Below are 27,916 nucleotides of genomic sequence, written 5' to 3'. Positions count from 1 at the left end.
GGAGTTAGACGTGGCCCTTGGGGCTAAAGGGATCAGGGGGTATGGAGAGAAGGCAGGGATGGGATACTGAGTTGGATGATCAGCCATGATCATATCGAATGGCGGTGCAGGCTCGAAGGGCCGAATGGCCTACTCCTGCACCTACTTTCTATGTTTCTATGTCACCTATTCCTTCGCTCCATAGATGCTGCCTCACCCGCTGAGTTTCTCCAGCATTTTTGTCTACCTGCACATCAGCACTATCTTACGCACGCTAAGGGTTACACTTATAATTTTAACAATGCAATTAACCAACAAACCTGTGTGTATTTGGAGTGCGGCAGGAAACCGGAGCACCCGGGGAAAACCCACGCAGGCCATGGGGAGAACAGCACCGTACAGACAGCACCCGCAGCCATTATCAAACCCGGGTCTCTGATGCCGCAAGGCAGCAACTCCACCGCCGCCCCACGTCAGCCTTCAAACGGTCCCGTTCCACTGACCAACGAGCAGAGACGACAACACGGAAAATCAAAAAGCACATTGTCGCCAGCGGAAGGAAAAAAAACCCAAGAACAAAGCGTTTCGAGTTCTAAAGTTTTATGATAAACAGCCTCCACCACAAAGTGGACGACTGTTCGTGGAAACTCTAATCTAAAAACCAAAGGGCTTCCAAGTAAAGAGCAAACTTTATACAGTGTCATGATCGGTACACAAATGGGAAAGGAAGAGTATCAAACACAACGGTGAACTTCACAAATGTAAAAAGGTTAAGGAAAATTAAAAAGCGAGACCTTGACGTCTGTCCGACCGACCGTATGTCAGCAGTTCAAATACAGCTTATTTCTTTCCTGAAAAGTGAAAAGTCTCCGCTTTCTGTTTCTTGGTGTCGCTTCTCTTGGCTTTCAGATTCAAGTTCAAATGTTGTTGATAAAACGAGCGCCTTCCCGGCACCGCTATTCGTTGGCTTCGCCGTCAGCTTGCGCCATGTAAGCGTCCAGCTCGGCGTCCAGGTGGCCCTTGGTCTTCGACATGTACGCGTCCAGTTGATTGTCCAGCTGCTCCCTGGTCAGTGGGGGGCGGGTGGCTCCTCTCCCCCGGCCCCGGCCTCGCCCCCGGCCTGGGAATCCCCCTCGTCCGCGGCCCACCATCCCGCCGCGACCTATGGAGGAAAAAAAAAAAATCGCTGTCAGGTTGGGTGCAGATCGTGGGTTTAGTCATCAGCGACAAGCTTTCTTTTGAACATCCCTTTAGTTTAATTTAAGTCTAGGCTTAAGCTCAGGGGCGATGCGCCTTTGCATCCCTCTTCCCATCAGAACTGCCCCCTCCATCGACTCCATTAAGTCGAGACTTAAAACTGATCTTTACTCTCAAGCTATTCTTGACGTCCTCTGAGGGAGGGCTATATGTATGTACTTAATCTATGAACCAATGTTGTATAACGTTAGTACCTCCACCAATGCAAAGCACTTTGATCAACGAGAGTTGTTTGTTACTGTGCTGCTGCCTCACAGCACCAGTGAAAAAACAAATACAAGTTGTGGTCACCCAAGCAGCAGCTGCTGGCACCCATCAGGATGAGAGTTGGCTTTGGGCAGTTTAGTTTAGAGATACAGCGCAGGAACAGGCCCTTCGGCCCACCAGGTCCGCGCCGACCTGCACATTAACACTATCCTACACACACTCGGGAATTTTATTTGCATTTACCAAGCCAATTAACCTACAAGCCTGCACGTCTTTGGAGTGTGGGAGGAAACCGAAGGTCTCAGAGGTCACAGGGAGAACGTGCAAACCCCGTAGTCGGGATCGAACCCGGGTCTCCGTCGCTGCATTCGCTGTAAGGCAGCAACTCTACCGCTGCGCCACCGTGACCGCCCAATGGTACATGGCCATTTTCCTGGAAACATACTGAAACATACTGCGGAAAAATCACTGCACCTAGGTTACACATCAAAGATCCTATAGCGGGCAAGACAGTCCACTCGACGAAAGTGACATAGTACGGTCATGGGCAGATTCATGGGTAATTTAAGGCCCCATTTCGGTAAACCGGCTTCCGTCTCCGCACCAAAGATCCCTTAGGATACTAGTGCGGAGACGGATGCCGGTTACGAAGACATCCTCGTAAAAATAAAAGTTATGTGGGAAAAATCTTCTCCTCATTTTCAGAACTTTAATTTATTAACACAAACCGTTCCCCCGCAATGTTGATTACACTGCGAGTCGGGTCGGGTCCGGTTATGGAAATGGATGAAAAAAAGGCCCACGTTCCGCTCCATTCAGATTCAATTTTAATTGTCATTGTCAGTGTACAGTACAGAGACAATGAAATGCAGTTAGCATCTCTCTGGAAGAACGACACGTTGCGTACTACACGTCAGCCCATTGCATTTAGCAGGAGTGGTCCATCTTGCACCGCTATAGGATCTTTGGTTCACATGACACTAAATCATTGAGTCAGTGAATCAAGCATCTTGGTCACCAGCACCACCCAAGGCAAATGCTCGCAGCTATTTAACGCTCGGACACAGAGAGGCACTGGGTCCGATCGACTCCCAACACTAACCTCTGCCGCCGATTCCTCCTCGTCCCGGCGGCCCGCCCCGGCCCAAGCCTCCTCGGCCTCTCATCCCACCCCGCTTGAGGCCTAACCGCGGCATTCCACCGCGCCCTCGGTTTGGACCCTGGCCTGGAGGGGGGGGGAAGAAAAAAAAGAGGTTAGATCCACGAGGCCGACCCTCCGTCTCTCCCACCCACAGCCACGCAAACTCGTACGGATACTTTAGTTTAGTTAAGTCAAGAGAGTTTTTAAGAAGGAACTGCAGATGCTGGAAAATCGAAGGTAGACAAAAGTGCTGGAGAAACTCAGCGGGTGCAGCAGCATCAATGGAGCGAAGGAAATAGGCAACATTTCGTGCCGAAATTGTTCCATAGATGCCGCCTCACCCGCTAAGTTTCTCCAACATTTTTGTCTACCTTCAGTAGAAGTTGCGATCACTGTCGTACATAGCATTGTAAGGCACCGTGCCCGTTGATGTTTTCAACGCTGATGATGACAGCTAAATCCATCTGAATATACCGGCACACCCGAGCAGGTTAATATGGAGAACAGCGCTGCATTACCAGCACAGTGCCTCCTACCTCTGAGCGAAATTCCGCCTCTCATGCCTCCTCGTCCGCCACGGCCCAGACGCACGCCTCCTCTCGGCGATCCCCGGCCGACCATCGGTCCTCGAGCCAAAGCCCCTACCGGTCGTCCCAGTCTTGCTTGAATGTTGCTCTTACCTAGTCGTTGTTTCAGACTCTTCTGGGCCATAAAGTTACACAATTAACTCTTACACTAACAATCGCACAATCAGCGTGCATGCGCGCGTGCGCCTCGCAAGGTGGGGTCCCGGCCGAGGGGAGGCACCCCAGGCAAGAGCAAGCAGGCAACATGCGGCGGCTTCGGTTGGCACTGCCGCCCAAGGGCAAGACGGCATGGATCCCGCCACGCCGTCCCTGCTGGTCACCAAGGCCCGAGTCACGGAGGCACAGAGTTATACAAGCAGGCCCTTCAGCCCACCTTGTCAATGATGACCAAGATGCCCCCATCTAAGCCAGTCCCATATCCCCATAAACCTTTCCTATCCATGCAACCTGTCCAGCCCCATATTCCTTTGAAGTCTGAAGAAGGGTCATCCATTCCTTCTCTCCAGAGATGCTGCCTTTCCCGCTGTGTTACTCCAGCTTTTTGTGCCTACCTTTGGTTTAAAACAGCGCCTGCAGTTCCTCCCTACCCATGGTCGTCTAATCCTTTCATATGTTCATAACTTCAATGCCCATAATTAGGCCAGACGGCACATCAAGTCTACTCCGCCAGTAGATCATGGCTGATCTATCTTTCCCTCTCAACCCCATTCTCCTGCCTTCTCCCCATAACCCCCGACACACTTACTAATTGAGAATCTGTCAACCTTCGCCTTAAAAATACCCATCGGCTTTGCCTCCACGGCCGTCGGTGGAGCCTAGCTAACCATTCCTACCCGTGCGCCTTTCGACAGGTCTTTTACAGGCTATCATGGTAAGTCACGCAACATTTTGCTTTGCCCATATCTCTCTATTATCTCTCCCCCTGCCCCAAACGTCAGATGAGGATATTTTAAAACTGCACAAAGACAAAAATGTTGGCTAGAGATAACTCAAGAGATCCAGCCACATAAATTAAGGTGCACATTCAGCTACATAAGGAAATAAAAGTCGAATGAAACAATAGGCCCTTATAGCGAGAATGGCAGGACTGGCATATGCTGAGAGAATGGAACGGCTGGGCTTGTATACTCTGGAGTTTAGAAGGATGAGAGGGTATCTTATTGAGACATATAAGATTAAGGGTTTGGACACGCTAGAGGCAGGAAACATGTTCCCGATGTTGGGGGAGTCCAGAACCAGGGGCCACACAGTTTAAGAATAAGGGGTAGGCCACGATGAAACACTTTTTCCTCAGAGAGTTGTGAGTTTGTGGAATTCTCTGCCTCAGAGGTCAGTGGAGGCCGGTTCTCTGGATACTTTCAAGAGAGAGCTAGATAGGGCTCTTAAAGATAGCAGAGTCTGGAGAAATGGGGAAAAGGCAGGAACGGGGTACTGATCAGCCATGATCATATTCAATGGTGGTGCTAGCTCGAAGGGCCGAATGGCCTACTCCTGCACCTATTGTCTATAAGATTAAAATACAAGGACTGTCCAGGGATGATTGGGTTAACGTTAGGAGGGTTTGACGGCCCTGGAGAAAACCCACGCGGTCACGGGGAGAACGTGCAAACTCCGTACAGACAGCACCCGTGGTAAGGATCGACCCCGGGTCTCTGGCGCCGTGAGGCAGCAGCTCTGCCGCACCGCCATTCTCCAACAAGCAACCAGGGGGTGATCGTTACAACAGAAAATAGGTGCAGGAGGCCATTCGGCCCTTCGAGCCAGCACCGCCATTCAATGTGATCATGGCTGATCATCCCCAATTAGTGCCCCGTTCCTGCCTTCATTGCGATCATGCGTTGATTCATTGCGATCATGGCTGATCGTCCCCAATCAAATAGAAACATAGAAGATGAAATACACAGCTTTTAAAATTCAGCACACAGAGCGTTTAAAATTTAAGAATGAACCCACTTCACGGGGTCCAGCCGTTAAAGGAGTAATACTTTCAGTGCAATAAAATATATATAAATATCACCCTGGACAACAAGCAACCCTCGGCACAGAATGAATCAGAAACTCACCGAGCCTTCGACAATTTGGGTGCTTTCGTTTAACATGTGGAAAAATGTTGAGTGTGTGTCAATCTTGAGACTTGGGCACTACTGAACAGCTTTTTCAGGCGCTACTTAATGCCAATTATCTCCAATCCTCGACTTTCTCCTCCCTTTACACACCGCGGAAACGATGCGACAGCTCTATTCATTTGGAAAACTTTTTTTTTTTCCCCCACAGGGAACATCCAGTTTCGTGTGACGGATCCAATGACCCGAAAGTTTATTTCCATGACAGGACAGTGGGAACACTGACATCCTGCATTAAAATACAAGTGGCTCCCAGGAAACAAACGGATGCAAATGACGAGTCCGGACAATGCACGTGGCTGGAGGCTCCAGAGTCCATTTCCCCCCAGAGAAAATAGTTTTGCCATCTCGTCTTGGCGACATCATCGCCTGCTTCCCACCGCAGAGGGAGCAAACCGGTAAACGGGGTCGATGTGGTCGATTGGCGAGGACTACTATCGTCAGGAGCGACGGTGCATGCCGTGGGAACTGAGGGGGGGGGGGGGGGGGGGGGGGAAAGGGCACCGGGATGTTGCCGCTCACCTGCTTCAGCTTCAGAGCAGCCTGAACAGAGGGTCTGTTCTCCATCTGCTGCGCTAACCGGCGGTTTCTGGCACTGGCCAGCTGCTGTTGTTGCATCGTTGCGCGGATGCTCACCGTTGGAGGCTGTTTGTTCTTCAGCATGTTGGTAAAGCTTCAAGGTTGAACAGAAGTGGTTTAAACAGGTTTAAATACACACAACTCAGCACAGGCAACTCGAGCCCCTCCGGCTACGGTGTTCCCCCGGTCCCCATTTTGACAACCTCCTTCCTGTGTTAAGAGAGAAGTGGCACAATGCTTTTTGGTGGTTTAAAATGCATTCATTCCCTTGTAAGTCTGGCGTTGCAACCATTGCAGGTGTGGTATCAAGAGGAGGAAAGACACGCAAGCAGTCGGCAGCGGAAAGAGGAAAGCCAGCACAATAGGAGATGGAGGGGGGGGGGGGGGACACTGGCTCCGGTGAGAGGGGGAAAACTTGAGCAGCAAGGTAAATCGAAGAAATTAGAAGCACAGCAATTGCACAGGGCATTAAAAGAAAGTCAAACAAGGTCTGAAGAAGGGTCTCAACCAAAAACGTCACCCATTCCTTAGATGCTGCCTCACCTGCCGATTTACTCCAGCATTTTGTGTCTACCTTCGATTTTATCCTGCATCTCCAGTTCCTTCTCAAACAAGGTGCGCCTGGTTTCAGAGACACTCATATAGGCCCACAAGCTTTCTAAATACTACTAAATCGCAGCAAATTCTGCAGAAGTAGTATATATAGAGCCACAAATCTGCACTGCACAGATGCAAGTCCCGGGTGGACTGTAGACTAACTATGACAGTTTACCACTTCCAAAAGGCGCATCTAGTCCTAGTCACAAATCAGTTCCACAAACACTGGTCAGCAAGAGTCTGCATCAACCTCGGAGAAATTTAGTTACCACTTATCTGTGTAAGCCATTTGGCAGATCAGTTTGAAGAAACCAACCAACTGACAAAGGGTCTTGACCCGAAACGTTACCCATTCCTTCTCTCCAGAGATGATGCCCGTCCCGCTGAGTTACTCCAGCTTTTTTGTGTCTACATTCGATTTAAACCAGCATCTGCAGTTCTTTCCTACACAGAAAGGTTTAATACTTTGCTCCTGTAGCCAGAACACAGACGGTTCTTCTCGCAACACTGAAGATAGCGAAGGAGGTGTGTGTGTGCATCTTATTTTAAACTGGTGAAGTCCAGTGTTGGTCTACTTTCTATATTTTTCTTGTCTTTCAGTGGAAAACATTCCCCAACTTTTACCCTATCTCTGGGGTAAAACTTTTTTTTTTTTAATGTAAATACTGGTTCTGTTCTATGGAGCGAAGGAAATAGGCAACGTTTCGGGCCGAAACACTTCTTCAGACTGAAGAAGGGTTTCGGCCCAAAACGTTGCCTATTTCCTTCGCTTCGTAGATGCTGCCGCACCCGCTGAGTTTCTCCAGCATTTTTGTCTACCTTCGATTTTCCAGCATCTGCAGTTCCTTCTTAAACAACTGTTCTGTTGATTTGCACAATCCCGCAGGCATTGCCACTTTCATTTCAATGTACATCTTGTATGTGTATGTGACAAATAAAGTTGACTTGACTTGAGATTGTGCATTGACACCCCATCTATTCCCCTCATTATCTTGTACACCTCTATTAGATTGTCCCACAACCTCCTGAGCTCCAAGGAATAAAGTCCTAGCCTGTCCAACATCTCCCTAGGGCTCAAGCCTTCGAGTCCTGGCAACATCCTCGGAAATCTCTTCAGCGCTAACACCACCTTTCCAGCTGAACAGACATCTTTCCTATGACAGGGGCGACCAAGACTGATCACTTGGGTTACGAGTGAGTGAAACAGAGTTGAGAATAGTTGATTGCAGCAACTAGGAATGATACCGTTAAGCCGGTGGAGTGAAATGGAAAGTGCGAAGAGCGGCCCGTCAGCAAGCACCTCTGCATCTTCGGAGAGGCTGGGCCGTCTTCACGACTTAAGCGGAGGGGAAAAGGGAAAGCGAAAGCAGCAGATTTTGTGCCACTTACAAGACCCCCAGCTGTACACGGGAGGGCTTTGGACTTCAATCACAGTGCCCACCGGCTGCCTCTTACTGACCAGACCACACGGCTCAGCACGTGTGTCCGTCACGGACAGCACGGGGGGCGGTTGCAACCCAGAGTTTGTGTACAAATTTATCCAGGGAAAAAACCCCACAAGTAATTGAAGGACGGGGAGGGGGGGAGATACAAGACTGGGCCGGCAATTTTACCACTATGGTGATTTCCATTAAATCACATTCTTACGAACAGCTTTTTTTTTTTAAATGTTCGGTTCAACAGCCCTGCGTCATGCTACTTTTGTACCGCATAGGCCACCATCCTTCACAAAACTTTTGTTTGTTTGCACCTGATAACTGCTTTATGTTAAGCGCCATCAACTGGCGTAGCAGTGATACTTAAGGGAAGAGCAATATTCTCATCTGATGAATCCCTGGATACCATTGTGCACTTTTTTATCTCTTTTAATTGCTAATCAGCTACATGAGTGGCTTGAAATGTTGCCGGCTGTCTCACCGCTCATTCAGTGACATCTTGGTTGTACTTTTCAGCACAATCTTTGGTGTTGATGGGGCTGACATTATGAGACTTGGATGCTCTGAAAGGAACAAAAAAAGGCAGAGAATTAGCTCATTGCTGATAAATAATGAACACACCACTACAATCTTTTTAAACATTGTGATCTAATTTTTAATTACATGATCAATGAACACCTCTGAAATAATTTGGTGTATCAAGATTATAGACAAAAGATGCAGGAGTTGGCCACTCGGCCCTTCGAGCCAGCACTGCCATTCAATGTGATCATGGCTGATCATCCCCAATCAGTACCCCGTTCCTGCCTTCTCCCCATATCCCCTGACTCCGCTATTTTTAAGAGCCCTATCTAGCTCTCTCTTGAAAGCATCCAGAGAACCGGCCTCCACCGCCCTCAGATGCAGAGAATTCAACAGACTCACAACTCTCTGTGTGAAAGTGTTTCCTCATCTCCGTTCTAAATGGCTTACCCCTTATTCTGAAACTGTGGTCCCTGGTTCTGGACTCCCCCAACATCGGGAACATGTTTCCTGCCTCTAGCTTGTCCAAACCCTTAATAATCTTATATATCACAATGGTGCGGGCAGCTGGTAGAGCCGTTGCCTCACAGCGGCAAAAACCTGGATTCAATCCTGACCCAGGGTGGAGTCGGCGCATTCTCCCTGGGTGCTCCGGTTTCCTCCGACAAGACGTGCGGGTTGTTTGCAGGTGAGAAAGGTGGATGAGAAAATGGGAGAACACGGAGCTGGAGAGAAAGGGTGATCGATGGTTGGGGTGGACAGCTCAAGTGCACCGAAGTACAGTGAAATGCTTTTGTTGCGCGATGACATTCGACCCATTCACATCGTACATATACACGATAAGGGAATGACATTTAGCGCAAGGTAAAGCCAGTAAAGTCCAATCAATGTCTAAGAAAGAACTGCAGATGCTGGTTTAAATCTTCAGACTCAATACGCAACGTTTCGGGTCGAGACCCTTATTTCAGAAGCAAATGTTTTTTTTTCCTTTCATAGTCTCGACCCGAAACGTCGTCTATTCCTTCTCTCCAGGGAAGCTGCCTTGTCTACCTTCAATTTAAGCCAGCATCGCTGGAGAATGTGGACAGGTGCTGTTTTGTGCCTTCTTCTGTTCCTCCCACTGAGCAATCCACGTGGCCCATGCACCAACCCCGCCCACCCCAAGCCCTGAACTTCCTCAACCAGACGCAACTAAATTTCCTTCGCTCCATGGATGCTGCCTTGCACGCTGAGTTTCTCCAGCAACAACATTTACGGTAGCTCTTCTCCAATAATCCTTTTTTGCTTAAATACACACAGACATATGCAAACTAAACTCTTGTTTGTGTATGTTTGTATATATGCATACAAACAGACACAGACATGTCACAGTCACACAGACATAGACATGTCACACATAGTCACAGAGACAAAGTCTTAGACAGACATAGACACACACACAGACATATACAGACACACACGTATACACACACACAGACATATACACACACACACACATACATAGACAGACACAAACATATACATACAGACACACAAACATATACAGACACACATATACATACACAGACACACATACATACACACACACATATACACAGACACACACACACATATACACAGACACACACACACATATACACACACACACATACACACATATACACACAGATACACACACACACATATATATACACACACACACACACATATATACACACACATATACACACACACACATATACACACACACACACACACACACACATATACACACACACACACACACACACATATATACACACACACACACATATATATACACAGAGACAGAGACAGACAAAATGGCCGCCGGGACAAGATGGCGGCGCCGAGTTGACGTCAGCGGGACGACCGTTCAACCGCCGCCGCGGCGAGACGACGACGATGACCGGGCTGGCGCTGGGCACCGAAGCTCCGTGGGGCCAAATCGCCATCGCTGGCTGCCACCACCACCACCACCACCCAGCCAGCGAGCCTCTCAGCGAGACTCAAACGTGCAGCCGGCGGCCCCTGTTGTCCGTTGCCAGCCGAGCCGCCGCCATCATCTCCCTCGCCTCGCCCGCTAAGTCCCTCACACACTCACCTGCGATGGGCAGAGCGGCGCCGTACGGCCTCTGCCGGAGTTGTACAGCAGAGTCCATGTTTGGGGGGGGGCCGAGAGCGGAGAGAAAGAGAGAGGGAGGGAGGTGAAGGGGAGCCGATACCGCGGCGTCAACAACCTCAGTCGGCGGCGGCGGCGGCGGGAGGTTGAGGAAGGGGGAGGAGAGGCCCGGTCACGTGGTCCCAGTCAGCACCCGTCAGTCAGGCAGTTGGGAGGCGGGGTCTCCGTGACGTTAGTGGGCGTGGATTTTGGTCCCCGAGGCGCCTGCCCGTCAACGACGGTGGTCACGTGGTCGTCTGTGGGGCGGGGCGGCGGCTCCACCTCCTCCTCCGGTAGGCCGAGCCGCCCGCCCGTCAACGAGTGGGCGGGACCTTCCCACCTGCCAGAGGGGTGCCAAGTCACGTGGGCCTGGGAGGAGGAGGGACGGGCTTTGCTGCTGCTCCGGTTGGTCCAGCCGCCCGCCAGTCAACTGATATCACGTGGTCCCCCCCCCGCCAGTGCGCCGACGTTGCTGGGGGGGTGGGCGGGATGGCTTCTCCTCCTCTGGTAGGCCGAGCCGCCCGCCAGTCAACCAGTGGGAGGGATCTTCATGACGTCGCGGAGGGGCGGGACCCACTGCCCAGCTGTCACGTGGTGCAGTGAGGGGGCGGGGCGGATTCTGCTTCTCCTCCGGTAGGCCGAGCCGCCCGCCAGTCAACCAGTGGGCGGGGTCTTCATGACTTAGGGGATGGGCGGGACCCACGGCCCAGCTGTCACGTGCTACAGGGAGGGGGCGGGGCGGATACTGCGCCTCCTCTGGTAGGCCGAGACGCCCGCCTGTCAACCCCTCCATGACGTAGAGAAGGGGCGGGACCCGCTGTTAGCTGTCACGTGGTGCAGGGAGGGGGCGGGGCGGATGCTGCTTCCCCTGCGGTAGGCTCAGCCGCCCGCCAGTCAACCGGTGGGCGGGAACTACATGACGTCGCGGAGGGGCGGGACCCGCTGCCTAGCTGTCACGTGGTACAGGGAGGGGGCGGGGAGGCAGGAGGGGGGGTCCTCAAGGTCACGTGAGGCTGAGAGGCTGCCCACTTGGGTCAAACAGGTAACAAGAGGCTGCTTTTGTCTTTCTAACATCCATCAATAATAACCTTATGGATCCACAGGGGGCATTTTATTCATGGGTAGAGGTACCTGTGGGGGGAGGTTGGCTGCAACACCTTGTATGTGTATGTGACAAGTAAAGTTGACTTGACCTGACCTGAACCTTCAGTGAGCCTTGTACAGAGGCAGAAAACAGAAAATATAAACATAGTACATATTGAGGAAGGACATTCTTGCTATTGAGGGAGTGCAGCGTAGGTTCACCAGGTTAATTCCCGGGATGGCGGGACTGTCATATGCTGAGAGAATGTGGAGCGGCTGGGCTTGTACACTCTGTGGAGTTTAGAAGGATGAGAGGCAATCTTATCGAAACATATAAGATTATTAAGGGTTTGGACACGCTAGAGGCAGGAAACATGTTCCAGATGTTGGGGTAGTCACACACACACAGTTTAAGAATAAGGAAAAAGCCATTTAGAACGGAGACGAGGAAACACTTTTTCTCACAGAGAGTGGTGAGTCTGTGGAATTTTCTGCCTCAGAGGGCAGGTTCTCTGGATGCTTTCATGAGAGCTGGATAGAGTACTTAAAGATAGCGGAATCAGGGGATATGGGGAGAAAGCAGGGACGGGCTACTGATTGGGGATGATCAGCCATGATCACAATGAATGGCGGTGCTGGCTCGAAGGGCCGAATGGCCTACTCCTGCACCTATTGTCTATTGTCTATAACGGGAGAAAAAAGTTCAGTGTGTGTATATACACATGCACACATAGTCAATAAATAACCAATATGGTGTAATAATAATAATAATAGTCTGTTGCAGTTCAGAGCTTATTTGTTGTCGTGTTTAATAGCCCGATGACTGTCGGGAAGAAGCTGTTCCTGAACCTGGGCGTCCCTGTACCTCCTGTGACAAAGGAGGAGGACTGGCTGAACTTTGTGCCTTCCACCACAGTGAAGAATGCTGTTGGTGGATGTTTGTGTTAAATCTTATTGTGTATAAGAGTCTGTGGAATTCTCTGCCTCAGAGGGCGGTGGAGGCGGGTTCTCTGGATGCTTTCAAGAGAGAGCTAGATAGGGCTCTTAAAGATAGCGGAGTCAGGGGATATGGGGAGAAGGCAGGAACGGGGTACTGATTGGGGATGATCAGCCATGATCACATTGAATGGCGGTGCTGGCTCGAAGGGCCAAATGGCCTACTCCTGCACCTGTTGTCTATTGTCTATTGTATGGTGTGCTCCTTTTTAAGTGTATCACTGCTGGCAAATTCATTTCACTGGACCTTCGGGCGCATGTGACGAATAAAATTGACTTTGACTTTTGACTTCACAGTGGCAATGGTGAAATGAGCGCGTGGCCAGGGTGGTGTGGGTCTTTGTTGATGTTGGCTGCCTTTTTGAGGCAGCGAATTCGATAGATCCCTTCGATGGTGGGGAGGTTAGAGCCGATGATTCCCTTTTTTTGGTCTGGAGACGTCGGCCATTCCTCCTCCACAGATGCTGCCTGTCCCGCTGAGTTACTACAGCTTTTTGTGTCTGTCTACATAATAATATCGAATATCTTTTTTTATTGTCATTGCACATAGGCAAGAGCGGAACTCGCTATCAAAACATGGAGGGGACGGTTAGGGGGGACAATTTTTCGGCGCATACTCACGCGCGAGGCTTCGGAAAAAGGTTTTTCTCACCTCAGTCTTAAATGACCTCCCCTTTATTCTAAGACTGTGTGTGGCCCCTGGTTCTGGACTCGCCCAACATTGGGAACATTTTTACTGCATCTAGCTTGTCCAGTCCTTTTATAATTTTATATGTTTCTATAAGATCCCTTCCTCTCATCCTTCTAAACTCCAGTGAATACAAGCCTAGTCTTTTCAATCTTTCCGCATATGACAGTCCCGCCATCCCAGGGATCAATCTTGTGAACCTACTCTGCACTGCCTCAATCACAAGGATGTCCTTCCTCAAATTAGGAGACCAAAACTGTACACAATAGTCCAGATATCAAGTCAAGTCACATTTATTTATATAGCACATTTAAAAAACAACTCTCGTTGGCCAAAGTGCTTTACATTTGTTATAAGAATAGTATAAACAAACAAACTACATACATATATACATATAACCCTCGCTCAGTGGACGTCAGGAAAGGCTTGGGAATATAGATAAGATTTTAGTCTTGACTTAAAGGAGTCGATGGAGGGGGCAGTTCTGATGGGAAGGGGGATGCTGTTCCACGGTCTAGGAGCTGCAACCGCAAAGGCGCGGTCGCCCCTGAGCTTATGCCTACACCGTGGGATATTCAGCAGCCCCAAGTCGGCCGATCTGAGGGACCTGGAGGTGGAGTGAGAAGACTTTTAATGTAGGTGGGTGAAAGCCCATTGAGGGCTTTGTAGACATGGAGGAGGATCTTGAAGTTTATACGGAACCGCACAGGGAGCCAGTGGAGAGAGTTTCGCCAGGATCGGGGTGATGATGTGGTCCCTTTTTCGGGTGCTCGTCAGGAGTCTCGCACACTGGGGCGTTTTGGACCAGTTGCAGGCGGGACAGGGAAGATTGGCTGATGCCAGTGTAAAGAGAGTTGCAGTAATCTAGGCGGGAGGAGATGTGGTCTCACCAGAGCCCTATACAGTCGGGATGGAACCCGGGTCTCCGGCGCTGCATTCGCTGTAAGGCAGCAACTCTACCGCTGCGCCACCGTGACTGCCCTTAAGTTATTTTATGTGAATCAGACACTTTTGTGTAAAATTGACTATTGATGATAAAGATGTCTCTCTGCCGTTGTCTATTTTATTCTTTCTTTCAGGGCAAAGAAAGTGTGAGCCTGAGCAGTTTCTTTCTCCAAGATGTCGTCTTTGTGGTGGTCCGTTGCGTTTCTTCCTCTCTGGGCTCTCCTCCCAGTTACAGGTAAAAGGCAAGGCAAGGCAAGGCAACTTTATTTATATAGCACATTTCATACACGAGGCAGACTCAAAGTGCTTCACATAAAAACATGTCATACAATAAATGAAATAATAAAATGAAATAAAATAGAAGAACTAAAAGAAAAGAAAAGCAAAATTAAAAATGCATTATAAAAAGTGCAAAAGTTAAAAGTGCAATGTAATTAAGATTTAGCTGAAAGCTAAAGTAAACATAAAAGTTTTCAGTCTTGTTTTAAAAGTGGTCAAAGTTGGGGCAAGTCTTAAACCTTCAGGAAGTTTATTCCAGCTATTTGATGCATAGTAACTAAATCCTGCTTTCCCATGTTTTGTATTTACTCTGGGAATCACTAGCAGATTGGTTTCAGAAGATCTTAGCGGTCTAGAAGGCTTATATAGTGGAAGCATGTCAGTGATATACTTTGGCCCTAAACCATGTAGTGATTTATAGGTGAGCAGCAGGATTTTAAAATCAATTCTCTGACATACAGGGAGCCAATGTAAGGATTTAAGAATTGGTGTAATGTGTTCAGTTGATCACAGGAAGGCCGCGCGTGTGAGGGCTTTGGAGAGGGTGCAGAGAAAATGTCGTTCAGTCGAGCCTAGTTCAGTTTATTGTCACTTGTGACTTGGTGAGACCACACCTGGAGTATTGCGTACAGTTTTGGTCTCCTAATCTGAGGAAAGACATTCTTGCCATAGAGGGAGTGCAGAGAAGGTTCACCAGGCTGATTCCTGGGATGGCAGGACTTTCACATGAAGAAAGACTGGATAGACTCGGCTTGTACTCGTTAGAATTTAGAAGATTGAGGGGGGGATCTTATAGAAACTTACAAAATTCTCACGGGGTTAGACAGGCTAGATGCAGGAAGTGTTTAAGAAGGAACTGCAGATGCTGGAAAATCGAAGGTACACAAAAATGCTGGAGAAACTCAGCAGGTGCAGCAGCATCTATGGAGCGAAGGAGATAGGCAACGTTTCGGGCCGAAACCCTTCTTCAGACTGAAGAAGGGTTTCGACCCGAAACATTACCTTCGCTCCATAGATGCTGCTGCACCCGCTGAGTTTCTCCAGCATTTTTGTGTGCCCTAGATGCAGGAAGATTGTTCCCGATGTTGGGGAAGTCCAGAACAAGGGGTCACAGTTTAAGGATAAGGGGGAAGTCTTTTAGGACAGAGATGAGAGAAAACAAAATTCACACCAAGAGTGGAATTCTCTGCCACAGAAAGTAGTTGAGGCCAAAGTTCATTGGCTATATTTAAGAGGGAGTTAGATGTGGCCCTTGTGGCTAAAGGGATCAGGGGGTATGGAGAGAAGGCAGGGATGGGATACTGAGTTGGATGATCAGCCATGATCATATCGAATGGCGGTGCAGGCTCGAAGGGCTCAATGGCCTAATCCTGCGCCTATTTTTTATGTTTCTATGTTTCCCCCTCCTCTCCTTCCCCCTACGGAAGGAGAGGAGGGGGAAGGAGAGGAGGGGGAAGGCAGGTACAGGAGGATACTGAGTTGGATGATCAGCCATGATCATATTGAATGGCGGCGAAGGGCCGAATGGCCTACACCTGCACCTATTGTCTATATTTCTATGTGTACAGTGAAAAGCTTTTGTTGCGTGCTAACCAGTCAGCGGAAAGACAATACGTGGTTACAATTGCCTGTCGATCTCCACATGGGACAATAGGGCACTGACAGTCTTCCTCCCTCTCGCTTTTCCAGCCGGGCTGCCGTGCGCGGCGCAGAGTTTCGGCTGGACCTCCGCGGTCTGCGTGTGCAACGCCACGTACTGTGACACCATGGAGCCCGTGGTGGTGCCCGCCAAGGGTCGCTACCTACTGTACGAGACCAGCAGGGCCGGGAAACGACTCCAACTCACGAGGGGGCTGGTCCAGCCCAGCGCCAAAGGCCAAGGTACAGCCTGCACCTCCTTATTCCGATAACGTTACGATAGAACTTTATCTACCCCAGGTGGGAGGAACTGATAAAGCCGAATTTGGTTAAAAATATAAGAAGATATTAAATTGGTTCCTGGGCTACCTTACAGCTTATATTTAGTCTCAAATTAGGCTTGCCGTGTGTGAGATAATAAATACTCTAACATTTGTCTCCCAAGTGACGAGAGTGGAAGCAGAGAAGGAGCTAGATTGATCTCTTTGAGGTCAAAGGTTCAAAGGTTGATTTATTGTCACATACACCTAGATGTAGTGAAATTATTTTTTGCCAATGCAGCACATAAAAAAGAATACAAACATAACAATAATAAATAGCTTTAACATAAAAACATCCCCCCACAATGGTTCCCATTATGGGGGAAGGCACAAAGTCCAGTCCCATCCCCAATGTCCACCCATAGTCGGGCCTATTGAGGCCTCCACAGTTGCCTCTACGGAGGCCCGATGTTCCAGGCCGTCCTCGCCGGGTGATGATGTTCCGGCGTCGGGAGAGTCCTCTCAGCGGCATGGGAACCCTGGAACGGCCGCCTCCCTACTCGAGACCGTGGCTTCCGGAGCCGACAAGGCCGCGCCGAATGGAGCTCAACTGGCGATCTCGTCGCGAGATCCCAGGCTCCCGATGTAAGTTCAGCGCCGCAGCTCCGCGATGTTTTTAACGCCGGTCCCAGCTCACCGGAGTTCCAGCGCGGCGACCCAGGCAAGGCACCGCCCGCCCCGCAATGGCGCTCCAGCGCTGCACCGCCGTCCTCAGACCCGCAGCTCTGCCGCCGCCGATGCCGAGGCTCCGGGCGGTCCCCTCAGGAAATGCCGCTCCAGGCATGCCTGGCACCAAGTGTCCGATGTTTATGAGGGAGGAGATGACGAGAGAGGAGAAGCTAGATTGATCTAAGGGATTGTGACAAAATGAATGAATGAATGAATGAATGAATATTTATTACATGTCATTTGAACCTCAGTGAGGCTCAAACGAAACTCCGTTTCCACAGCCATACAAACAGAGACAATTCCCACAAGACAAACAAACAATTCAATTTACACAAACATCCATCACAGTGAATCTCCTCCTCACTGTGATGGAAGGCAAAGTCTTTTCTCTCCCCTGCAACATTTTTCTCCCGATGTTGAAGCCCCAGGCGGGCGATGGTGAGTCCCACGACCATTTTAGGCCGCGCCGGGCGATGTACGGCCCAGCTCCAGCTCTAAAAGTCCCGAAGTTGGAGCCCCCGGCGGGCGATGGTGAGTCCTGCGGCCATTAAAGCCGCGCCGGGCAATGCACGGGTCCCGCTCCGGGTCGTCCCAACCCCGCGACACGGGCGGGAGAAGTCGCGTTGCGGGAGCTCCGAAAAGCGGTCACCACCCGGACCCGGCGAGCTCCCGATGTTCCAGTCCACCGGACCTGCGGCTGCAGCTGGAGCCTCCGAGCTCCGGGTCGGGCCACCACCGCTCCCCACGCTCCGATGCCGGCCAGCCCCATGATGGTAAGTCCACAGCTCCGTGACTGGAGCCCCCAGGTCGTTCAGGCTGGAGGCCGCTCCACGGTGCTAGGCCCCAACGCAAACAGAGACCCGACAGGAAAAAAGTCGGGTCTCCCGTGCAGGGAAGAGATGTTTTAAAGTTTCCCCCTGCCCCCCTCATATACACAGTTAAAAACAGTATTAAAAACACAAACAACTACACTTAACTAGACAAAAAATTAAAAAAAATTAAAAGACAGACAGGCTGTGATGCATTCTGTAGAAACCTTTATTCTCCTGTACCTCTGACCATGACTAATGTCTGTGGAATGTGCTAAGATGACAAAAAAACACTATATAATACGATGTAATTCTGTTGTTCAGAGAAGTGGAATGAGGACAGTGAAGTGTCTACATTGGTCACGTGACTGGAGTTCTCCCTCCCTTCCATCGGCCGATAATAAGTAAAGTTTTGAACTGGTCGACCAAACAGTTTGTGTGTTGTCTGTTTATTAAGAAGCGAACCTGCTTAGTTGTTATTAAAGTAACTTTTTTCAGAACTGCAGATGCTGGAAAATCGAAGGTTGACAAAAGTGCTGGAGAAACTCAGCGGGTGAGGCAGCATCTATGGAGCGAAGGAAATAGGCGACGTTTTATCATGATAGTTTTATCATGTGATCATTTTCCACTCGTAGCTAGTCGTATTTGGACTTAGGAGTGGAAGACTGAGGTCGAGAGGGGTCGTAGGAGGTCGTAGACTAGAGGGCCGGTCCCACCAGCATGCGACTCCATGCGGCAAGCGTGACCTAACGTGGTCGCTTGAGCCTCGTACGGCCTCGCGGGGGCCGGTCCCACTTCGATCGCTGGAGCCGGTCCCGACATCGCGCAGGGCTCCGAAAACTGACCGTGTTCAAAAATTCACGGCGGCGTACGTCACGCACGGACTTCCCGCGGACTTCGCTCGAACTTCGTGTCGCTCACTCGAACTCCGCGCGGCCCCGGCTTCTGGTTTGGTCGAGCTTGCCGCACGCAGTCGCATGCTCGTGGGACCGGCCCTTTAGGTCGCGCTTGCCGCATGCAGTCGCATGCTCGTGGGCCTGGCCCTTTAGGTCGAGCTTGCCGCATGCAGTCGCATGCTCGTGGGACAGGCCCTATAGTCGTTGGAGGTCGTAGACATAGTCGTAGGAGGTCGAGGTCTTTTACTTCAGCGAGTCAACACGACCTTGACATTTTTTTCAACTCGTCTATTGTCTTCTAAACTTGTGGATTAGGTCTTCCAAGTGGGACAGGCCCCTTGAATCTTCCTGCTCTTTGCCCCCCCCCTTCTCCCAGACTTGCAGCTGACTCTGGACGTGAGGAAGAAACACCAGTGGATAAAGGGATTTGGGGGCGCCATGACCGATGCCGCCGCCATCAACATCCTCTCCCTCTCTCCGGCTTCACGAGAAAACCTCCTCAAGTCCTACTTTGGTGACGAAGGTAGGCAGTTTGTGCCTCACGGTGCCTCCTGGCTGGTCGTGCATGGACCTTGCACTGAGGTCTCTCTCTCTCCCTCTCCATCCCCCTCAGTCCCTCCCTCCCTCGCTCCCTCCGTACATCCCATTCTCCCTCCGTCCCCGTCTCCCACACTCGAACCCCCTCTCCCTTCCTCCCTCCCTCCATCCTCCTCTCCCTCCCTCATCTCCTCCTCCCCCTCTCCACCTCTCTCTCCCTCGCTCCTGCCTTCTCCCCATCGCTCGATGCCCCCTCTCCCTGCCTCAAACTCCCTCGAACCCCCTCTCCCTTCCTCCCTCCCTCCAGCCTCCTCTCCCTCCCTCATCTCCTCCTCCCCCTCTCCACCTCTCTCTCCCTCGCTCCTGCCTTCTCCCCATCGCTCGATGCCCCCTCTCCCTGCCTCAAACTCCCTCTCCCTTCCTCCCTCCCTCCATCCTCCTCCCCCTCCCTCATCTCCTCCTCCCTCATCTCCTCCTCTCCCTCCCTCTACCTCACTCTCCTTCCCCCTCCCTCCCTCTATCCACCTCCCTCCCTGCGCACCCCCCCCCATCTCATTTCCCTCCCCCACACCTCCTCTCTTCCTCCCTCCCTCCATTCCTCTCAGCCTCTCCCTCCCTCCCTTCCCCCCCCCCCACCTCTCTCTCCCCCACCCTCCTCTGGTCCCAGTGATGCCCGGCGTGCGATCGTTTCCCCCCCCCCCCTCTCTCCCCCAGGGATCGGGTACAACGTGATCCGTGTGCCGATGGCCAGCTGCGACTTCTCCACACGCGTGTACACGTATGATGATCATCCCGGCGACCTGGGTCTGAAGCACTTCAGCCTGGCTGAGGAGGACACGAAAATGAAGGTGAGTTATTCCTCTCCCTCCCCCCCCTCCCTACCCCCTCCCCAGCCCCCTCTATCCCTCCCCCATCCCCAGCCCCCTCTCCCCCCCTGAATGATGAATTGTTTGTCTTCCCTTCCTCCTCACCTTCCCTTTCCCCCCTCCCATTCCCCCCCTCCTCTCCTCCCCACCTCCACCACTCCTCCCTCCTCTCCTCCCCCTTAAGGGGTTGGACAGGCTAGATGCAGGAAGATTGTTCCCGATGTTGGGGAAGTCCAGAACTAGGGGTCACAGTTTAAGGATAAGAGGGAAGTCTTTTAGGACCGAGATGAGAAAATCATTTTTCACACAGAGAGTGGTGAATCTGTGGAATTCTCTGCCACAGAAGGTAGTTGAGGCCACACAGTTCATTGGCTATATTTAAGAGGGAGTTAGATGTGGCCCTTGTGGCTAAAGCGACCAGGGGGTATGGAGAGAAGGCAGGGATGGGATACTGAGTTGGATGATCAGCCATGTCCTTAAACTGTGCCGTGTGGGCGGCCCGGTGCGGGGCGGAGACGGTGCTCCGGCGGCTGAGGCGGCGTTCTGGCGGCGGCAACTTGAATCCGGGGCTCGGCCGCGGGCCAGTGGAGGACAATGTCGGGAGCTCACAGGTCACAGGCTGGTGCCTGTTTTCCGGAGCTCCCATTGCAACAGCTGCGTCCGCTGGACTGGAGGGCGGCAGCTTCGACCACCCCCGGGCCGCGGAACTTGAACCGCGGGACTGATACCATCCCCCGGTGGGGTATCGCCTCGGCGCAGAGGGAGAAGAGGAGGGAAGAGACAGTAACTCTAAGACTTTTGCCTCCATCACAGTGAGGAGGTGTTTGGTGAACTCACTGTGGTGGATGTTAATTTGTGTTTATTGTGTGTTGTTATTATTACATGTATGGCTGCAGGCAACAGCATTTGCTCGAAGGGCTGAATGGCCTCTACTCCTGCACCTATTTTCTATGTTTCTATGTTTCCCCCTCCTCTCCTTCCCCCTTCTCTCCTCCCTCCTCCTCCTCCTCCTCCCCCCTCCACCACTCCTCCCTCCCCCGCCCTGGCCTTGCCGAGGCAGCGTGATGTGCGTTAAGACCCTGCCCCCCCCCCCCCCCCCCCCACATCCAACAGCCGGTCTCATGGCCGTTCCACACTTTTCCCACCCAGATCCCGCTCATCCAGGCGGCCATCAGGTTGTCCCGGCGTCCCGTATCGCTGTTCGCCAGCCCCTGGACCTCTCCGGCCTGGATGAAGACCAGCAACTCCACCATCGGGAAGGGCACGCTGAGAGGCAGCCCGGGCGGCCCCTACTACAAGGCCTGGGCCAACTACTTCATCCGGTGAGCTCATGTCACACACGACGGACACAAAATGGCCGCCTAGCCTACACACGGTCACAAAATGGCCGCCTAGACTACACACGGAGACAAAATGGCCGCTTACGTCATTTCATAGCAAAAGGATTTGAGTATAGGAGCAGGGAGGTTCTACTGCAGTTGTACAGGGCCTTGGTGAGACCACACCTGGAGTATTGCGTACAGTTTTGGTCTCCAAATCTGAGGAAGGACATTATTGCCATAGAGGGAGTGCAGAGAAGGTTCACCAGACTGATTCCTGGGATGGCGGGATTTTCATATGAAGAAAGACTGGATAGACTCGGCTTGTACTCGCTAGAATTTAGAAGATTGAGGGGGGATCTTATAGAAACTTACAAAATTCTTAAGGGGTTGGACAGGCTAGATGCAGGAAGATTGTTCCCGATGTTGGGGAAGTCCAGAACAAGGGGTCACAGTTAAGGGGGAAGTCTTTTACGACTGAGATGAGAAAATCATTATTCACACAGAGAGTGGTGAATCTGTAGAATTCTCTGCCACAGAAGGTAGTTGAGGCCAGTTCATTGGCTATATTTAAGAGGGAGTTAGATGTGGCTAAAGGGATCAGGGGGTATGGAGAGAAGGCAGGTACAGGATACTGAGTTGGATGATCAGCCATGATCACATTGAATGGCGGTGCAGGCTCGAAGGGCCGAATGGCCTCTACTCCTGCACCTATTGTCTATGTTTCTATGTTATTTCTCTCCCCCTCCCTCTCACTCCGCCCTTTATCTCCCCCCTCTCTCTACCCCTCCCTCTCTCCCCCTAACTCTCAAAATTTTGTGACATTGCTAGTATCTAAATAAATGTGACTTGACTGGACTCTCTCCCTCTCTCCCCCCCTCTCTCCCCTCTCCCGGTACAGCTTCCTGGACGAGTATTCCCGCCACAACCTGACCTTCTGGGCGGTGACGGCAGAGAATGAGCCGTCGGCGGGCATGTTCACTGGCTACCACTTCCAGTGCCTGGGCTTCACGCCGGAGCTGCAGAGGGACTTCATCGCACGGGACCTGGGCCCGGCCCTGCGCAGTGGGCCCCACCGCAGTGTGCGGCTCCTCATGCTCGACGACCAGCGCCTCCTGCTGCCCCACTGGGCCTCCGTGGTGAGAAAACCAGGCTGCCGGGCCTCCGTGATGAGACCACTGGGCCTCCGTGGTGAGACCACCTGGCCTCCACAGTGAGACCACCTGGGCCTCCATGGTGAGACCACTGGGCCTCCGCCGTGAGACCGCCTGGCCTCCACAGTGAGAACGCCTGGCCTCCATGGTGAGACCACTGGGCCTCCGCAGTGAGACCACCTGGCCTCCGTGGTGAGACCACCTGGGCCTCCATGGTGAGACCACTGGGCCTCTGCCATGAGACCACTGGGCCTCCGTGGTGAGACCTCCATGGTGAGACCACTGGGCCTCCGTGGTGAGACCGCCTGGACTCCGCCGTGAGACCACTGGCCTCCGCAATGAGACCACTGGGCCTCCGTGGTGAGACCACTGGGCCTCCTGCTGCCCCAATGGGCCTCTGCCATGAGACCACTGGGCCTCCGTGGTGAGACCTCCATGGTGAGACCACTGGGCCTCCGTGGTGAGACCGCCTGGACTCCGCCGTGAGACCACTGGCCTCCGCAATGAGACCACTGGGCCTCCGCGGTGAGACCACTGGGCCTGGAGAAATGTTGGAGAAACTCAGCGGGTGAGGCAGCATCTATGGAGCGAAGGAATAGGTGAAGATTGTTAAGGGCTTGGACACGCTAGATGCAGGAAACATGTTCCCGATGTTGGGGGAGTCCAAAACCAGGGGCCACACACACACACAGTTTAAGAATAAGGGGTAAGCCATTTAGAACGGAGACGAGGAAACACTTTTTCTCACAGAGAGTGGTGAGTCTGTGGAATTCTCTGCCTCAGAGGGCGGTGGAGGCCGGTTCTCTGGATACTTTCAGGAGAGAGCTAGATAGGGCTCTTAAAAATAGCGGAGTCAGGGGATATGGGGAGAAAAGGCAGGAACGGGGTACTGATTGGGGATGATTAGCCATGATCATATTGAATGGCGGTGCTGGATCGAAGGGCTGAATGGCCTCTACTCCTGCACCTGTTGTTTATTTCTATTGAGACCATCCGGTTTAAGGCTCCTGTTCCCCTTGGCGCAGGTGCTGGGAGACCCGCAGGCCGCTCGCTACGTGGACGGGATCGCGGTGCACTGGTACCTGGACGCCATGACGCCTGCGGACAAGACCCTGGGCACCACCCATGCCCGCTTCCCGGAGTACTTCATGTTCGCCACGGAGGCCTGCACGGGCAGCATGCCCTGGGATCACTTGGTGCAGCTGGGCAGCTGGGAGCGAGGTGCCATGTACAGTCACGACATCATCCAGGTGGGCACAAAAGGTGGCGGGCGGGAGTCGAAAAGCCTGCGGCCTCCGTCCAGCTGTGCCAGCTGTTTTACCGGGCAACGCAACCATCCTCCCACATCCCGCCATCCTGACGATGGCATGTTGGCCTGGGTGTCATGGTACACCAGCCATTGAAAGTAGGCAAAGGTACACAAAATTGCTGGGGAAACTCAGCGGGTGCAGCAGCATCTATGGAGCGAAGGAAATAGGCGACACGTTTCGGGCCGAAACCCTTCTTCAGACTGATGGGGGGTGGGGGAAAGAAAGAAGGAAAAGGGGAGGAGGAGGAGGAGCCCGAGGGCGGGCGGATGGGAGGGTGGGAGGAGACAGCTAGAGGGTTAAGGAAGGGGAGGAGACAGCACGGGCTAGCCAAATTGGGAGAATTCAATGTTGATGCCATAAGGACGCAAGGACCCCAGACGGAATATGAGGTGCTGTTCCTCCAATTTCCGCTGTTGCTCACTCTGGCAATGGAGGAGACCCAGGACAGAGAGGTCGGATTGGGAATGGGAGGGGGAGTTGAAGTGCTGAGCCACCGGGAGGTCAGGTAGGTTATTGCGGACTGAGCGGAGATGTTCGGCGAAACGGTCGCCCAACCTACGCTTGGTCTCACCGATGTAAATCAGCTGACATCTAGAGCAGCGGATGCAGTAGATGAGGTGGATAGAGAAGTGGTTGGCAAACAGGAAACAAAGAGTAGGGATTAACGGGTCCCTTTTAGAATGGCAGGCAGTGACTAGTGGGGTACCGCAAGGCTCGGTGCTGGGACCGCAGCTATTTACAATATACATCAATGATTTGGATGAAGGGATTCAAAGTAACATTAGCAAATTTGCAGATGACACAAAGCTGGGCGGCAGTGTGAACTGTGAGGAGGATGCTATGAGAATGCAGGGTGACTTGGACAGGTTGGGGGAGTGGGCAGATGCATGGCAGATGAAGTTTAATGTGAGGTTATCCATTTTGGTAGCAAAAACAGGAAGGCAGATTACTATCTAAATGGTGTCAAGTTGGGAAAAGGGGAAGTACAACGGGATCTGGGGGTCCTTGTACATCAGTCTATGAAAGTAAGCATGCAGGTACAGCAGGCAGTGAAGAAAGCGAATGGCCTGTTGGCCTTTATAACAAGAGGAATCAAATATAGGAGCAAAGAGGTCCTTCTGCATTTGTACAGGGCCCTAGTGAGACCACACCTGGAGTATTGTGTGCAGTTTTGGTCCCTTAATTTGCCGAAGGACATTCTTGCTGTTGAGGGAGCCCAGCGTAGGTTTACAAGGTTAATTCCCGGGATGGCGGGAATGTCATATGCTGAGAGAATGGAGCGGCTGGGCTTGTACACTCTGGAGTTTAGAAGGATGAGAGGGGGTTCTCATTGTAACATATAAGATTGTTAAGGGTTTGGACACGCTAGAGGCAGGAAACATGTTCCCGATGTTGGATGGTGAGCCGCAGCCGTGATCCGAAAAATGATCACATCTCCGGGAAGGTAAGAACTGGAAAAAAACGTTTCCCTCGATCCCCCCCCCCCCACATAAAACAAATCGAAGTAGATTAAATCAAACTTTTAATCAACACTAAAAATAACAAAAGATGAATTAAAATGAACAGGCTGCCGGCAGGGCAGCCATCCCCCCCCGGCGCCCCCTGATGGTCTGACTTGGTGTGATCTACATCGGTGAGACCAAGCGGAGGTTGGGCGATCATTTCGCCGAACACCTCCGCTCGGTCCGCAAGAACCTACCTGACCTCCCGGTGGCTCAGCACTTCAACTCCCCCTCCCACTCCGAATCCGACCTCTCTGTCCTGGGTCTCCTCCATGGCCAGAGCGAGCAACACCGGGAATTGGAGGAACAGCACCTCATATTCCGCTTGGGGAGCCTGCATCCGGCGGGCATGAACATTGAATTCTCCCAATTTTGTTAGCCCTTGCTGCCTCCTCCCCTTCCTTAGCCCTCGAGCTGTCTCCTCCCATCCCCCAGCCCTCGGGCTCCTCCTCCTCCTTTTTCCCTTCCTTCTCCCTGCCACCCCCTATCAGTCTGAAGAAGGGTTTCGGCCCGAAACGTTGCCTATTTCCTTCACTCCATAGATGCTGCTGCACCCGCTGAGTTTCTCCAGCTTTTTTGTGTACCTTTGGTCTGACTAAAGTTGACTTGACTTGACTTCACCCCCCCCAGGACCTGAACTACTTTGTCACGGGTTGGACCGACTGGAACATGGCCCTGGACCTGGAGGGGGGGCCGAACTGGGTGAAGAACTTTGCCGACAGCCCGGTGATTGTTGACCGGAAGAAGGACTTGTTCTACAAGCAGCCCATGTTTTACCACATGGCCCACTTCAGGTGAGAGAGGCTCGGAGACGAACGTTCCCCTTGGCATTTGAAATCCCTGCAAATCTGAAACCTTGAAAATCGTGAGAGGAATAGATGGCGGGACTGTCATACGAGGAAAGATTGAAAAGACTGGGCTTGTATTCACTGGAGTTTAGAAGGATGAGGGGATATGAGAGGGAGTACAGAGAAGGTTCACCAGACTGATTCCTGGGATGTCAGGACTTTTATATGAAGAAAGACTGGATAGACTCGGCTTGTACTCGCTAGAATTTAGGAGATTGAGGGGGGATCTTATAGAAACTTACAAAATTCTTAAGGGGTTGGACAGGCTAGATGCAGGAAGATTGTTCCCGATGTTGGGGAAGTCCAGGACAAGGGGTCACAGCTTAAGGATAAGGGGGAAATCCTTTAAGACCGAGATGAGAAAAACATCTTGTGAATCTCTGGAACTCTCTGCCACAGAAGGTAGTTGAGGCCAGTTCATTGGCTATATTTAAGAGGGAGTTAGGTGTGGCCCTTGTGGCTAAAGGGATCAGGCGGTATGGAGAGAAGGCAGGTACAGGATACTGAGTTGGATGATCAGCCATGATCATATTGAATGGCGGTGCAGGCTCGAAGGGCTGAATGGCTGCTACTCCTGCACCTATTTTCTATGTATCTATGAGGGATTGAATGGCAGAGCACTCGATGGACTGAATGGTCTTATGAAGGAGTCGAGAGAGGTTCTTCTGCGGTTGTACAGGGCTCTGGTAAGACCACGTCTGGAGTAAAGTGTACAGTTTTGGTCTCCTAATTTGAGGAAGGACGTCCTTGTGAATGAGGCAGTGCAGCGTAGGTTCACGAGATTGATCCCTGGGATGGTGGGACTGTCATGTGAGGAAAGATTGAAACGTCTAGGCTTGTATTCACTGGAGTTTGGAAGGATGAGGGGGGAGGGGATCTTATAGAAACGTATAAAATTATAAAAGGACTGGACAAGCTAGAGGCAGGAAGAATGTTCCCAATGTTGGGCGAGTCCAGAACCAGGGGCCACACACAGTCTTAGAGTAAAGGGGAGGCCATTTAAGACTGAGGTGAGAAAAAACTTTTTCACTCCTCCCTCTCTCCCCATTCCCTCCTCTCTCTCCCCCCCTCTCTCTACCCCCTCTCTCTATCCCCCCTCCCTCTCTCCCCCCCCTCTCTCTCTATCCCCCTCTCTCTATCCCCCCTCTCTCTCCCCCCTCTCTCTATCCCCCCTCTCTCTCCCCCCCTCTCTCTATCCCCCCTCTCTCTATCCCCCTCTCTCTATCCCCCCTCTCTCTATCCCCCCTCTCTCTATCCCCCTCTCTCTATCCCCCTCTCTCTCCCCCCCTCTCTCTCCCCCCCTCTCTCTATCCCCCTCTCTCTATCCCCCTCTCTCCCCCCTCTCTCTATCCCCCTCTCTCTCTCCCCCTCTCTCCCCCCCTCTCTCTATCCCCCCTCTCTCTATCCCCCTCTCTCTCTCCCTCTCTCTCTCCCCCCCTCTCTCTATCCC

The 27,916-nt window shown here is 51.9% G+C and overlaps 2 protein-coding genes across 4 annotated transcripts in view; one reads left to right on the top strand and one right to left on the bottom strand.

Moving 5' to 3' along the window:
• Nucleotides 1-562: 562 nt before the first annotated feature.
• On the bottom strand, nt 563-10,740 carry LOC116968927 (chromatin target of PRMT1). Of its 2 annotated transcripts, none has more exons than XM_033015918.1 (6): nt 10,551-10,740; nt 8,388-8,469; nt 5,817-5,967; nt 3,121-3,286; nt 2,546-2,668; nt 563-1,141 (listed from the first exon to the last, which is right to left on the bottom strand). In XM_033015918.1, exons 1-6 carry the CDS (start codon nt 10,606-10,608, stop codon nt 936-938), a joined length of 786 nt encoding a protein of 261 aa, XP_032871809.1. In that variant the 5' UTR covers nt 10,609-10,740; the 3' UTR covers nt 563-935. The 2 variants fall into 2 exon arrangements, with proteins under 2 accessions (XP_032871809.1, XP_032871810.1); XM_033015919.1 differs by having other exon boundaries at nt 3,121-3,283; nt 10,551-10,739.
• An 847-nt stretch (nt 10,741-11,587) lies between these two features.
• Nucleotides 11,588-27,916, top strand: part of gba (glucosylceramidase beta) — a 19,441-nt gene continuing 3,112 nt past the window's right edge. The window contains exons 1-9 of one of the 2 annotated variants that reach the window (XM_033015916.1): nt 11,588-11,649; nt 14,454-14,554; nt 16,288-16,479; nt 19,307-19,453; nt 20,182-20,315; nt 21,483-21,655; nt 22,554-22,791; nt 23,832-24,056; nt 26,249-26,412. In XM_033015916.1, coding sequence (XP_032871807.1) covers nt 14,494-14,554; nt 16,288-16,479; nt 19,307-19,453; nt 20,182-20,315; nt 21,483-21,655; nt 22,554-22,791; nt 23,832-24,056; nt 26,249-26,412 — 1,334 coding nt within the window. In that variant the 5' untranslated portion in view covers nt 11,588-11,649; nt 14,454-14,493. Of the gene's footprint in view, nt 11,729-14,453; nt 14,555-16,287; nt 16,480-19,306; nt 19,454-20,181; nt 20,316-21,482; nt 21,656-22,553; nt 22,792-23,831; nt 24,057-26,248; nt 26,413-27,916 lie in introns of both variants that reach the window. The other variant, XM_033015917.1, reaches the window with a different exon arrangement.

Source organism: Amblyraja radiata, chromosome 47, assembly GCF_010909765.2.
Source record: "Amblyraja radiata isolate CabotCenter1 chromosome 47, sAmbRad1.1.pri, whole genome shotgun sequence".
NCBI classification, from domain to species: Eukaryota; Metazoa; Chordata; class Chondrichthyes; order Rajiformes; family Rajidae; genus Amblyraja; species Amblyraja radiata.
The sequence above is the reverse complement of the archived record's forward strand: the minus strand, read 5'-3'. Positions and strand labels throughout refer to the sequence as shown.